General features: G+C 40.0%; 1 protein-coding gene across 2 annotated transcripts in view; it reads left to right on the forward strand.

Annotated features, from left to right (window-relative positions):
• Positions 1-429: 429 nt before the first annotated feature.
• LOC111219727 (calcium-activated potassium channel subunit alpha-1-like) overlaps positions 430-13816 on the forward strand; it is a 97463-nt gene continuing 84076 nt past the window's right edge. For both annotated transcript variants that reach the window (XM_022742479.1, XM_022742480.1), the window contains exons 1-2: positions 430-621; positions 12626-12769. In XM_022742479.1, the coding sequence (XP_022598200.1) occupies positions 433-621; positions 12626-12769 (333 nt within the window). In that variant the 5' untranslated portion in view covers positions 430-432. The remainder of the gene's footprint in view (positions 622-12625; positions 12770-13816) is intronic.

Below are 13816 nucleotides of genomic sequence, written 5' to 3' on the forward strand. Positions count from 1 at the left end.
CGGGACCGCCTGTGACATCGTGACGTTCTGCGGGAGTTTGCAGGAAAATGTGATTTTTTTTTTTTTTTTTTTTTTTTTTTTTTTAAACGAACAGATCAAACGGATGACGCGCAGTTGCAGCCATGAACGCGCATCGTGAGGCGCACGACTGATATCTCGATTTCAAAGGAAGTTTTCATCATTGTGAGTGTGTCTGCTCCCGACTCAACTTTTACGTCCTCGCTTGGACAAGCCAGATGAGAAGGCAGAGGAGCGGGAGGTGGTTGACTCAACATGGCTGAGCCGCTAGGGCATCAGGGGGCGCTGGCTGGAGCTCCCCAAGGCGCCTGAATCCCAGTTAAGTTGATTTGTTTGTTTTGGGGGCTGGCAGATGACCACGAGCAGATAATGCCGAAAAACATGAAGAAATTCAACCCAGACCCGTCCATCCACATGTCCAAGATGGATGTGATCATCCCGTTTACACCAGATGTGCTCTGTGACAGCAACGGCCAGCGGATGTGGTGGGCTTTCCTCGCCTCCTCCATGGTCACTTTCTTTGGGGGCCTCTTCATAATCCTCCTGTGGAGAACTCTCAAATACCTGTGGACTGTGTGCTGCCACTGTAACGCCAAAAAGAAGGTAGGCTCTGTCAGGTCAATTCACAAACCACCACAGCTCAATGAAATGACTTATTTATCACAGGCTTTTTGTATCGCAGCCAGTGCGTGACAACAACGTGTCCAGCCAGTTTGATTTATGAAATGGGTTCGTAATGAAATCTGTGTTGAGGCCCCATCGACAGAGAGCACGGTGCATGACTCCGAATAATAAACTCTTGGCTTAATCTCACATTCAGTAACAAAGAGATACCATTATACTAAAATGTTTTTACTCTCGGACCAGATACAGGTGAAGGACGGTGTGTTTGGGCAGGTGTATGCAATTAAGTAGCTGATTGTGTTAGTGGGCCACCTTCTGTCGGTTCTTTTAAGTTGATTTGAAAATGGCCCAACATACAAGCTGGCTGAAATAACTCCTTTCTTCCACATTTTAACATGATAATTATCTTTTGGTTCAATCTAAAAGCATAACTTTTGGCATTAATTGAAAAGAAATCAGAAGAAATTGATAATATTAAGTAGTATTTTGTGTGTTTATATATGTTTATGATTAGGTATGACCATAATTAAAATAACTTTTCTGATTTGGACTTATTTTGATGTTAACAATGGGATATTTAAAGGTGGTTCATCCAAAGTCTAAATAAATAAATAAATTTCTCACCACTAGTGTTATGTAGTCATGCACTGGGCCTGTAGTTCTGGGCAAATAAAACTAAAACTACAGGCCCAGTGAGATATCGCTCTCTGAGATCTCTGCCTCCATTAGTGCTGCTGAAAACGTTGGGGGGGAAAAAAAACTACTTTTTAAAAAAAAAAAAAAAAAAAAAAATTCAGTTGTAACATGTCTTTCCAGAAACCATGTCCATGTTACTCTGGATAATCCACAGTCCTCCCTGTGAACATTTTGAATTGGAGCCACTTTCTGTTGAAGAGTCGGTTCATATAGAGCCTGTCCACACTGTGCTCTGTGGATTCATCAGAGTAACAGGGACACTTTCATGGGAAGAGATGTTGCTGTTTTTTTAAATGATGTGAGCGTCACCACCATTGTACTGGGGAGGAAGCAGATGTTTTTCTGTAATTTGTCTGACACCACCCTGTTATATTGTATGACATAGACACAAGCAGAAATGATCAAGAAGTTCAAATGTAATTTCACAAACTGGTTGCCTAGTAGTTGTCCAAAAGCATAGTTTTTCATATTTTTTTTGTCCCCATAAACATAGTCTGAGCTCATCAGTATTTGCTGTTTGAAACCCTCCAGTGAAGCGCAGCACCATTTTTTTTTTTTTTTTTTTTGACTCATTTCCAAAAGTCAGGAATAGTTTTTCAGGACACACAGTGCCAGTCAGCTGCTGCTACACGAGTCAGACATTGTTGGGATATCCAATTCTCTCACCAGTGGTGTGTATCTGAGTGTCTGTGCAGAGGTTAACACTCATGCCACAATGTAATCCCTAGAAATAATTTTCATAACATTTAAGGCAGACTGCCACTAGATTTTCTGTTTCACAATTGTTACGACACCATCTGCCTGAGGCCGGCCGCAGTCCTGCATTAGAAGGAACAAAAAAAAAAAAAAATCTTGCAGTTTTTCTGTTGTATTGAGCTTTCAGATTTCTAAACTGCATTATAGTAAAAGTTAAAGTTTCTATCCTTCCTTATGTACTGAAGGACAAAGATGGACAAGCTGATAAAGGGGCCGGAGATGGAGCAGTTTATCTTTTTACCTCATACATGTGCATTCATCTCTCAGACAGGCAGAGTGGAAGAGGAGAAATGGCAAAGGCTGCGTTCAGGGTGGTGCTGACCTTTTGAAGGGAGACATCTGTATCATTTCCATGCTTTGGTCGTCGCTGGTTTACAATTAGGGCTGCGACTAACAATTACTTTCATCGGCTTTCAATCCGCTGATATATTTTGGGTTTTTTGATTAATCACTTGGTCTTTAAAGTGTCCAAAAATGCAGAAAAATGCCCATCGCAAGTTCCCAGAGCTCATGATAATGTCTTTAAATTGCTTGTTTTGTCTGAGCAACAACTCAAAACCCAAATATATTGAAGTTGGAATGATATAAAATGGTAAATGGCAGCAAAGCTACCCCTTTTTTTTTTTTTTTTTTTTTCTTGAAAAATGACTTGGACGAAAGATTGGTTAAAGCGTTTCAGCTCTAGTTACAATATCTAAAAAGAATCCATCAGCTCGCATCTAAGTTTTATTTATAGATTTATAGAAACGGAAAGAAAAGCATCTGTGAAAATAAGATCAGTCCACAGTTGAACACTGCTCATGTGTGAATACAAGGGAGCAGTCAGATTTTTGTGTTTTTATGCTCAGAATTTGCCAAGTGAAGCTGGTGAGCTCCAACCTGTTGTGCTACTCTGTGGGAGTCAGCCACGGATGGGTCATCCTTTCACATCCAATCTTCCCCTCTTCTGCCTTTTGCTCTCCTGGCATTCATTTCGTAACTCCTGCCCTGTCTTCTTCTCACACCTCTCTCTCTCATCCAAGAATCAACCTTTCTCCAAAGTGTCAGAAATGCAGTGTCAGGCGCATACGGTATGTGCCATATGAATCAGTATTTTTGTTGCTAAGCAACTAGCAAGCAAAGGATTTCATTATAAGAGTAAATCTCTCTCTGTTATGCAGTTGTCTAGGCTGTGAGATGTGGCAGGTTGTGTTGGAGGAACACCTCCCGACCCCCCTCCCCGTCTGTGCATGTCATTAGCAGCCCAAACAAGGAGCTTTCAGTGCATTGTTTGTAGATGGGAGATGATAATCTGTTTCCTCCTTTTCTGATTTTCAGTTTGTTTTTCCCCTCTGCGAGGCGTTCGCTGCCCTGTTCTTGTTCTGACAGCTCTCATGGCTCTGAGACTGAGCCTCCATCTCTGTGGCTCTGCCTTCCCAGTCTGATGGTAATCGATGAAACTCGACGGTTGTGAGGTTCTGATGAATGACGGCTATTATCTGTCTGTGAGGAAGAAAGAAATTGTGTTCATTGTAAATGGCACTGTATTCACAGTGGGAGGATGACGAGTTGTGGCAGCCTCTCAGTCATGTTTCAGACTCATAATGTGCAAGTTTTATTGAAGGTGCATGTGTTTTTTTATTGTTTATTTAATCTTAGGTTGAGGAGAGCTGCTGGAGGTTTGACATACCACTTATCCAGCTGTGGACATGACGTCCAGAGGTAGATGTGTTATTGGCCAACATGTGGCCTGTTATTTAGACCCTGACCAACCAGTGGTAATGAATGGTCTTGTTGATCAGTCGGCTGATTCAGACTGAACAAGTGTTGGTCATGAACTTTCGTAAAACATTCAGGATTCCCACAGGATGAATTGAAATGATTTTTCGGATCCGCTGACTTTTCCTCTAGCACCACCATGAAGTTTGCAGCTTTGATTTCGAGTGTAATGTCTCATTAAGTATTGGACAGATTGCCATAAAATATTCTGCACATACACAAGAACCCTAGAGGATAAACTCTGAAGACTTTGTTGTAGTCCCCTGACTTTCCATAAAAGCCCATCATCAAGTCAACACTTTAATTTTTAATATTTTGGTTTAGAACCACATACCCGCAAAACTAATGACAGTCCCATCAGCCTCAGCTTGTTTGTGTTTTAGGCTAATTAGAAAATGTTAGCGTGCTAAGATGCTAAACTAAAAACATGGACATTAAACCTGCTAACCATCAGCATGTCCACCTTAGCGTTATGAGCAGTTTAGCATGCTGATGTTAGCATTGAACAGTAAGCACAGCCTCATAGAGTTCCCAATACGTTTGAAGTCCCGCTGTTCAGTATTTATACTTGTATATAAACATTTAATAAACGGTTTATAACATACTGTAGTGTAGGCACAAGGATAGTTAAGTGTATAAATGTGCAGTTTTTATCAGAAATTATTAAAATCTCCAATTAAGACATATTTAATGTTACCTGTTTACACACCAGTCTTATGGGCATCCACAGGAGTTATAGCTGTTAACAAATACATCAATGAACACCTGTGTATGTTTACAACTGTATTATAGTGTTATAAATCTCTTATTAAATGTTTATGTAGTGCCCATAGATGCCAAATACCAGTTTAGTAATTTTTAGATGATTTTTAGTTAGTTTTTTTTAGAGTGCTTAAAAGGGCAGGTTATGCACAGCCAGGGTGTCTTGTGGATCTTCTAGCAGTGACTCAGAGTTCTTAGATGTGTCAGGTGCGCAGGGTGGGTGGGGGTTGGGGGTTGGGGGGTCATTTGAGGATTCAGATGGAGAGTCACTCTCATGGTGCTTTTAAGTGCTGACTGAATATATTGCAATTATGAGACGAATGCTCATGATGTACGAGCCAGAAAGTCGGAATAGCTGAGTGGCACTTCGCTGTTGCCTCCCTCACACAGACATGCACAGAGACGCACGCACACACACACACACACACGGACACACAAAATGCCAGCAGGTCGAGCAGAGTGAATATTAATGCAGCACAACATCAATTACATCAGCTACCGTAATTTTTGAAAATGAGTTATTTTTGTTCACGGATTCTGAAACAAGCTCTCACTCTCAACAAGCTCTCTGCTGCAGGACTTGATAATGAAATACAAGAGTCTGATTTAGTTTGTGTCCATTTTATCTTACCTGTTAGCAGAAGTGCTCGAACACATCACACGTTGTACTCGGTTGTACTTCAGTACGAACTTAGAAGAAGAAGCACTTGAAGGCAGCATAATGTTAAGGAAGTGTATATATTTCCTGTAATATCGGTTTAATTGGCTCTGTAATTAGTTAGGCAAGTATTAGCTGCTCACGTTGCATAATACAAGCAGCATGTTGCAGCTCGGCTGTCATTGCACCATCTGGGATCCAACAGGTCTCAGATTAGCACAAATGTTAAACATCTCAACAGTGCCAGAGCCTGCTGCTTTTTCACACTCAGAAAGACAAAAGATGCATTTGATGCTGTTGCAGGACAGATGTGGTGGAAAGTGTTTTTTTTTGTTTTGTTTTAAGCGTATTTACAGTATGTTACAGCCGCAATTCAGTGTTTCACTGTTGTATAAACTTTCCATCCTATTTTAAATAGTTTGTAATCATGTTTTTCAACAGGTGAGTCATTCATTAATAACAGCACATGCTGCTAGAGTCAATTTTAGCTTCTGATTCCACATAACATTCATGTCCTCACATCCGAGCTTAATTTAACTGCTGACTGGAGGTTCAATTTACTCCCCTCTGATGTTTGTACATCCATGTAGCTATTAACCAAATAATTGTGGTCATTGATTGATTGGAAAGACATGAGGCCAAGTGCCATATGTGATACAGATATAGTCCTTCTTCACGCAGCTGAGGGGCGATAGATCAGTTCTGAGGCTCAAGATATTTCAGGAAGTTTTTCCTCCTCTGAGAATGTCTTCTTTCATTATTAATGTGATTTATATTAATCTAATTTTAAATTATTTATTCACTTTTGAAGAAATTGTGTCATGAGCCACATGTTCTATTCTAGTTTAATGCACTCTCCCTCTGAGGAATGATCATGGTGGATCATGAGAATAGGCTTACAGTGTTGATCAATGACCCGTGGTGTCAGGGGGACTAGATCTAGGCGAGATACTGAAACCTAAATTTGGAGACTTAGACTATTGATCAAAGTGACAAAGAGGAGATGTGCTGCCTTAGTGGCTTTAATGACTACATGTACTTTTCTGGTGTCTGCTCCCATTAAAAATGTATCTTGTCTATTTTCATTTCATTAAAATAAAGTCCAGTGGAAGATTGTTTAACAATCTTGATGTGTAGGTAGCTAAAGATACTACTTTTACAAAAGTAAACTCCACATCGACAGTGTAACCTAATGATTATGACTCAATTCGACGTTTAAATGTAAAAAAAAAACAAAAAAACGCGTTCCATCTTCACATTCAAGGTGTCTTCCTGCATGTGACCTTCAGCTGAAATCAAATGTGTGAGCCTTTTAAAAAATAATTGGGCACAGGCATGAATAGCAAATCATGAATCTTTGAACTCTGCCTTCACTGGCATTAAAAATATGATCATTTTAGATGTGGTCATTTAAGTGTAGAGGGATAACAGCATGACGCCAATTAAGACTGCTTAATGCCTATCACTTCCCTCAACGCAGCCTGTGTCACAACATCAGGTCAAGTGTTTCATGGAGCTGTTTAGGTCAAAAGGACAGAGAACGTGTCGTATAAAAAGGTTTTGGAAAGAAAACAAAGAATCCCGCACAATGTCCATAATTTGTATGATGAAGTTCTGAGGACTAATAATGTCAGTAAAGTGCAAATATAGACATATAGACAAACAGTATGCATGTGTTGGCTATATTAGCTCTCACGCAGAAAAATCCACAGAGGATGCCAGGAAACACAAATTGAACTCTTTCAATTATAAACAGACTGTAAATGAACTAGTACCATAGAGAAAATGGTCAGCTCACACACTAAGGCCCTCAAGGGACATTACATAAGACATTTTCACAACTCGGTCCCATATCACACAATGTATCCTAAAGTCTTCAAAACATGGGGGGAAAACCCTATAGAGATGTACCTCAGTGATTTATTGTTGAACTCCCCTAAAGTCGGGGCACTTGATGAAGACGGATTAAACAAAACAAACAGTCAAAATCGAAACAGCAGACACTATAGTCTCAAGCTCTGAAAAAACTGGTTCCTACAATTCCCATAATGCAACTGAATAGTTTCTTTCATTGCCCCCTTGCCTCTAAGATGCCCACAGTTTAGTCTCAAGCCTAAATTAAGGTAAGCCTGATGACATCACTATGACATCATTAGGGTTATTTTGTCCTTTCCTTTTAACACAATAATCATGGCATAGGTATCTTCAGAGTTGACTTTGCATTACGTCACATGTCAACAATTAGTAGATTGGAAAAAGTCATGTTTAGTTTGAATCAGTCATGTAAACATGAACTTAGTACAGAAACTTCCCAAGAGACGCAGCAGCACTCCTTTTAATATTATAGCTAACACAAATGTTTCTTAAGGACTCAACCACGCATCCTAAAAGATATCTAACCCCATTTACTGACAGGAAACCGAGGAGAAACGCTCGCTCCGTCATCTTTAGAATAACAAAATGTGTCCACTGAGCCATTTTTAGAATCTCATTTCGTTAAGTGGCTCATTTAACCAATTCAAATTTCATGTCTCATAAATATAACGAGTCCAAATTTTCAATTTGTTATTGTTCAAACCTAATCTATTTCAGGAGATGTGTTTATATTATTCAGTAGGACTGCACGAAAAAGGAAAGCTGTATCAACAAGAGCTAAAACATTTAAAGACACTGAGGCTGTACGTAAGCACAGCGGTGCTCTGAGCTAAAGGCTAATGCCACCATGCTAACGTGCTTAGCATTAACTTTCATTAATTATATGATTATAGTAAAATGTGTTCTGTTGTGGCTACTCTGATATTTTTATCTCGTGGTGTCAGTATATTGTAGGGCCTGTAAGGGGGTGATAATGTTTCAACCATAGTGTTTGTTGGATGGTTAAACAGCTTCTGAACCCCTGACAACACGTAGCATGAACTAGTTTTATTTTAAACATACCATCCTGACTGTGCAACCCAGAGGCTCCTCAGATCATGGGAAAGACGCAGCGTTATCGCCAGTTTGCCGCAATGAAACTGGAAGCCTATAGCTTTGTGTTCCTTAACAGTTTTACACCCTATTCAACAGGCTGCTGACTGACGAGGCAAACAGCATGTTCTTTTCCCTTTCAGTCTCAAACCCACAGCCTGATCCACTCACCCTGATCCCCTTAAGGGGATTCAAAAGTGAGATTTGACTTAAATTCCCCCAGAGGCTCCGTTTCAAGGCCAGTCAGAAAAGATTTTTTTTTTTTTTTTTTCAAAATAAATGATGTAACCTTGGAAAGTCTCAGTGGTTTGGTTCACAGGGTACAATAACTGCAGCTAAGGAGTCTGTTTACCCATTTTATTACAGCAAAACACGGCACGCTCGACCTGAATTAAGACTACACTCGGTACAGTTCACAACTAAGTGATGGAAAAGCCAATGTCTGTCTGAAAACAGCTCCTACCTGTTACCTCTCATTTCTACATCGCAGTTTCACCAAATTTTCCATTCCTGTATCTCGTTGGCTGCGTTAGCTACTAAGTGAACAAGACATGTTATTATAGTCTTATCAGGTTAGTGCTGCTGGGCCCTTGACAGGCTGTAGGAAGTGTACCATGGTCTGCTGGTGGTCTGCTTGTCTCTGACTAATGGCTCTGAACATGATTGAATTTCTTTGTGCAGCCAGCTATTTAGTAATAATAATGGTGGTTGAAATCTTTGGTGTGTGGGTTGGCAAAAGCCATTTTTCTTTAAAAATATGTAAGTAATTATACCCAAGCAATGTACTGTAGAATTTGACTATTTTAATTTTCTGACACTTGGTCATATTTCTCCACTTTATTTCCAAGGAAGATCATTTCTGAGCAAAATATTGTACCTTTTACTCCTCTGTATTTATCTGACACTCACAGTTATTAAATATTAAATGCAAACCAGTTTATTTTACATGAAAAACGTGTCAAGCTCAACAACATTTTGAATGAATTTTATGATTATATTCTCATACTGTCTGTCAATATTGCAAATGATATCTATCTTCTATACTTCAGGAAATATGTACATGTTCATTTTAGCTAGTCAGTTCGCAGACATTTCTGCTAACATGGCTTCACTTTCAAGTACAGTTTTGAATGCAGGACTTTAATCCTGATGTACTTCTTCCTTGATACTTTACCTTAAAAGATAACAAAGAATTTATCCTTCAAACAAGTATTTCCTGTGGTCAAAGCCAGATATGGCTTATTTCTCTGTGTCTCTATTGTTGTCCAAAAACTATTAAAGGATAATTCTGATGTTTGTTTGTTTTGTTTGTTTTTTTCTTTAGATTTTCTATGTTTTCAACAAATGGCTCACAAATAAGTATAGTTTCATTTCTTATAAAGGCTCAGTAATTTCCTAGTTTCTAGCAAATGTTACTCAAATAGGAAATAAGTAGCTATTCATTTGTTGGGTACTATTTATTGTGGCGAATGAATACACGTGTTGTTGTTGTATCTACAGCAGCAGGATGGTGTATGTGGGGAATGAGTGAAAATAAATTGAGTGACCATATTTATGATAAAGAAAAAACATCGTCACCCAGTGCAACAGTGTGGCTCATTGATGACTGATGGCTCATGATAATAAGTTATATCTGGCAGGTTATAGTGAAGATCAGTTGCACTGGCCTGCATGTTCCCTTTCAATGAACATGGGCAGTGTAGTTTATTTTGAGTCGATCCCATATTCACTGACTTGTAGACTGAGACTGCGTCTGAAAATAGTCCACAACAAATAGACTATTTACTCCTGTTAACATTTGCTACTAAAACAACAGTGCCCAGCTGCTTTAGAAAATAATTTACCACACTTTTTTTTTTTTTTTTTTAAATGAAGCTATATATACTGTCTATGTATACTGTATACTTGCAGGCTGTTTGCATAGAGTCACATCTTCAGTAGGAAACAGTGGGAGCGGGACTGCAACCTAAGGAAGTCATACAGAACTGAGATGGACTAATGCACTGTTAATTTTTGTCTTTACAGTGTGTACAATAACAAAAATACAGAATATTGCCAAGGTTCACCTGTAAGTTAAGTAAAGGATAACAGTTATTTTTCCACCTCCCTTTTTCCTACACCAGACTGCTGGCAAACAGATGCTCTTGTCGTCTAATCATAGCTGTGTAGCCCATATTCATTATATATTCATTCATTCATTCACTTATTTCAATAGTGCTGCACCCCCTTCAGTTTTACAAAGATTTATGATGGAGTGGAAACACAGCACATGTTGCATAGTTGCATACCAGGAGGTCTTTGAGGCTGGCTGCCCTATCGCTTGGACACACAATAGCCCATCCTGCATCTGGAGAATGTGGCACACTGAGATCTTGGGCTTAAGCACCAGAACAAAATGGACCACTGTAATAGTGTATACACGGCACTTAAGTTAATGGAAACCATATAAACATTGAGCACTTATTTTCCCCCTTTAACTATGCAAACTATATCAATTAATTGACTTGACGAGCAGAGCTGTAGGAGAAAAGCCTCAGGGAAAGTGATGTGTGACACCATTAAGGTAGAGGAGGAGGAGGAGGATGTCACGGGGTAAAGACTCCAAGTCGTTATAGCCTTGAGGCTGTGGGGTGTTTCATCAGGGAGCATGGCTAACCTCTGCATCCAGTCTCAATTTCCTGCTCTCTGAATCATACCAGTCCCACCAGACAGACAGACAGACAGATGGGGAGAAAGACAGGTGGGGAGACAGACAGGCAGGAAGGCAGGCAGGCAGCCCACTCACTCAGTGGAGCAGAAACACCAGGAGCTCAGTGGCTGCCATGGATACAGTCCTGGAGTCTCTTTGCAGCTCTCACTCTGTATGTTTACTGTATGCATGCGTGCATGCATGTGCATAGGTTTATTTTGAAAGCCTTGAGCCTGGTCACTATATTTAGAAAGATGCATTTATGTTCTTGAAGTAGGCCTAGTGATTTTGGGTTTTAAGCGATTGCTCATGTTTTGTGATTTCTGGCAATCACAAATCCTAGCTGGTAGTTTCTATTCACAAAGTTTGTGTTGCTGTAGGTGGTACTCCTTCATGTTTACTTAAAGCTGATCTAATCAATTTTTTTTTTTTTTATCAACAATGAATGAAGTGATTATATAAAATGTGAAAAGGACAGCTTATAATGATCTCACTCAAATCTGCAGTTCCCCTCAGTGCTCTGGAGCATTTCTTTCAGCTCATTATTTTGGTTTTACTGCTTTGCAGCTTTACTGTTCTTCGCTTTTACCAACTTTGTTTCCAGACACTGCAGGCAGCTGTTTTAAGCAAAAAAGCTCTGATAAACCATGTACCAAAGAACACACTGACAAGGCTAATGAAAAGGAGAGGGAATATTGGGCTTGGGTTCATCAGGTGGCCAGAAACTCGACTCCAAATGAATGCTAATATTGATGTATGGTAGCATGTTTGCTATAAGGTGATATATCAATGTTGTTTTTACAGCTTGTTGCGCTGCCCCCAAGTAGCTAAAAAATAATTTATGGTAAAAAAGGTTTAAAGGAAACTTTTCGTGTTAATTATGAATATATTTATCCAGAGGACTTTTAAACACACCCAGTAATGCTCAAGAGCATTTTCACTTCTGTTAATATCTCCTCTAGGTCATGATGCTAGCAGCTACTTGCTCCCTGCTAAAAAAAAAAAAAAGAACTGTGGCTCTTATCATGCAAAGGTTTGACTTCTGATGTCCAAAACAATATTACAGCCTACTTATAATGACCGAAGAAGCCATTTTTGTGAATGTGGGTCTAAACAATTAAAGTCCTATAACTAACTACTGTTAGCTGCTTTTCACCATCTGCTAATTGTGTTTTTACTCACAGCTAATGCTAATGCTATAAACACTTGGTCATATACGAAAATCTGATTACACAACCAAAACAATAACTTTATGGTTAAATCAGTTTCACTTGGATGAAAATTCAAGCTCCTCGTTGTCACACTGGTTTTCAAAGCGTCTGCACTGCTGGACATCACTAACAGTAATTGACAGAAAATAACCTTACCTGGTGCACTAATACCACCATGTAGCTCTACCTGTGGGTCCCCGCTGTCTTTATTGGTCTCTGTGCTGTGGCCTGGACACTAGCTGGAGACACACATTGAGAAACTAGGGCTTGACAAGTGTAGCTTCTGAAAAATAGTTGGAATAGTTGGAACTGGAAAACATGTCTTTTGTGCTGTTGTGGTCCTTTGTACCCAGGAAAAATGCTTTGTCGTGTAAGGTTGTAATTTGATGAACAAGGGTTAGAGTATTGGGTCGCAACAATCAGTGATAATGTAAAAACAGACTTTAAAATGTGAAAAATATTAAGTGACTGCATTGTCTCTTTTAGGAGGTCCATCGGATCACCACAGGCGATGGCATCAAACGTACGGACAAGGACGACGCGGCAGCCAGCGAGGTGGGCTGGATGACCTCCGTCAAAGACTGGGCCGGAGTCATGATATCCGCTCAGACACTGACAGGAAGAGTCCTGGTGAGTTCACACTCAGTCATCATCCTTCGTTTAATCTTTGATTGACATCTCAAGCTACTTTAGCCTACATGTAGCAGGCCGTCAGTTAAGAGATCAGTGAGATGAAGCGTGACAGCTGATCATGATCATCCCCAAACTTCCACATGACAGCTCGGCACTCGGGTTGAACTCCCTCAAAGTGTATTTTTCTGCGAGAGCGCCTTGTGAAAAAGATTTGTTATTATAGGACAAGCCAGAAACCTTGCTCAGGAGGAGCTTGCATCTGACAAGCCACAAATTGGGCACGCTTGAATGTTCCTTGAATTTATTTCTGCTCGTCCGCAACATAAATATACCATTTGGAAGTGCTTATCTTGCTAGCTCATGTCTCACACAGGCGGGCAAACGTATTAAAACAAAGTCAGGGCTACAAAGAGTAGAGATTTAAAGAGTGTATTAAGGTCATACACCCCATAATGCCCACAGACGGCAGAGAGACACTGATCCAGAACGGAGGGAGGGACATGTACAATTTACCAATTGAATTTGGTCAACTGAACTGGTTGCTATGGCATTTGGTGTGTCTGTTGACACTGTCACGAGGATATCACATGCCTCTTTGACAACATGTTATCATCTTTACAGCAGGATTACAAGAATGCATGTGATCCCAATCAGATGCTTATTTTGCAACTTACAGTTTATGTGTGACAGAGACTCTATTTTATTTTTCCTGTGAGATGATTTAGTTATAAATGCTTGGCAATGGAAGTAGTAAGTCTGAGGCGTGATGAAATGAAATGGCATGAGCGGGAGCGCCATGCCAAGGCTTGCCGCAGTGCTCGGGGCTTGATCCCACTTTTCACCCAGCCCCCTAAATGTGATGCTGCATTGCCAGTTGGCTCAGCGAGTAGAGGTTGTTAATCAAGAGTGCTGGGTGGGCAGACACACTCAAGCATTATGGTTTTGATGTGGAATATTAACGAGCCACTTGCTTCATGTTTGTGGGACAAAAGCTGGATAAAACTGTGACACTTCATGTCAAGTGTTTTGGTCACAAAATGTGCT

The sequence above is a fragment of the Seriola dumerili genome, unplaced genomic scaffold, assembly GCF_002260705.1.
Source record: "Seriola dumerili isolate Sdu_G_001 unplaced genomic scaffold, Sdu_1.0 BDQW01000068.1, whole genome shotgun sequence".
NCBI lineage: Eukaryota > Metazoa > Chordata > Actinopteri > Carangiformes > Carangidae > Seriola > Seriola dumerili.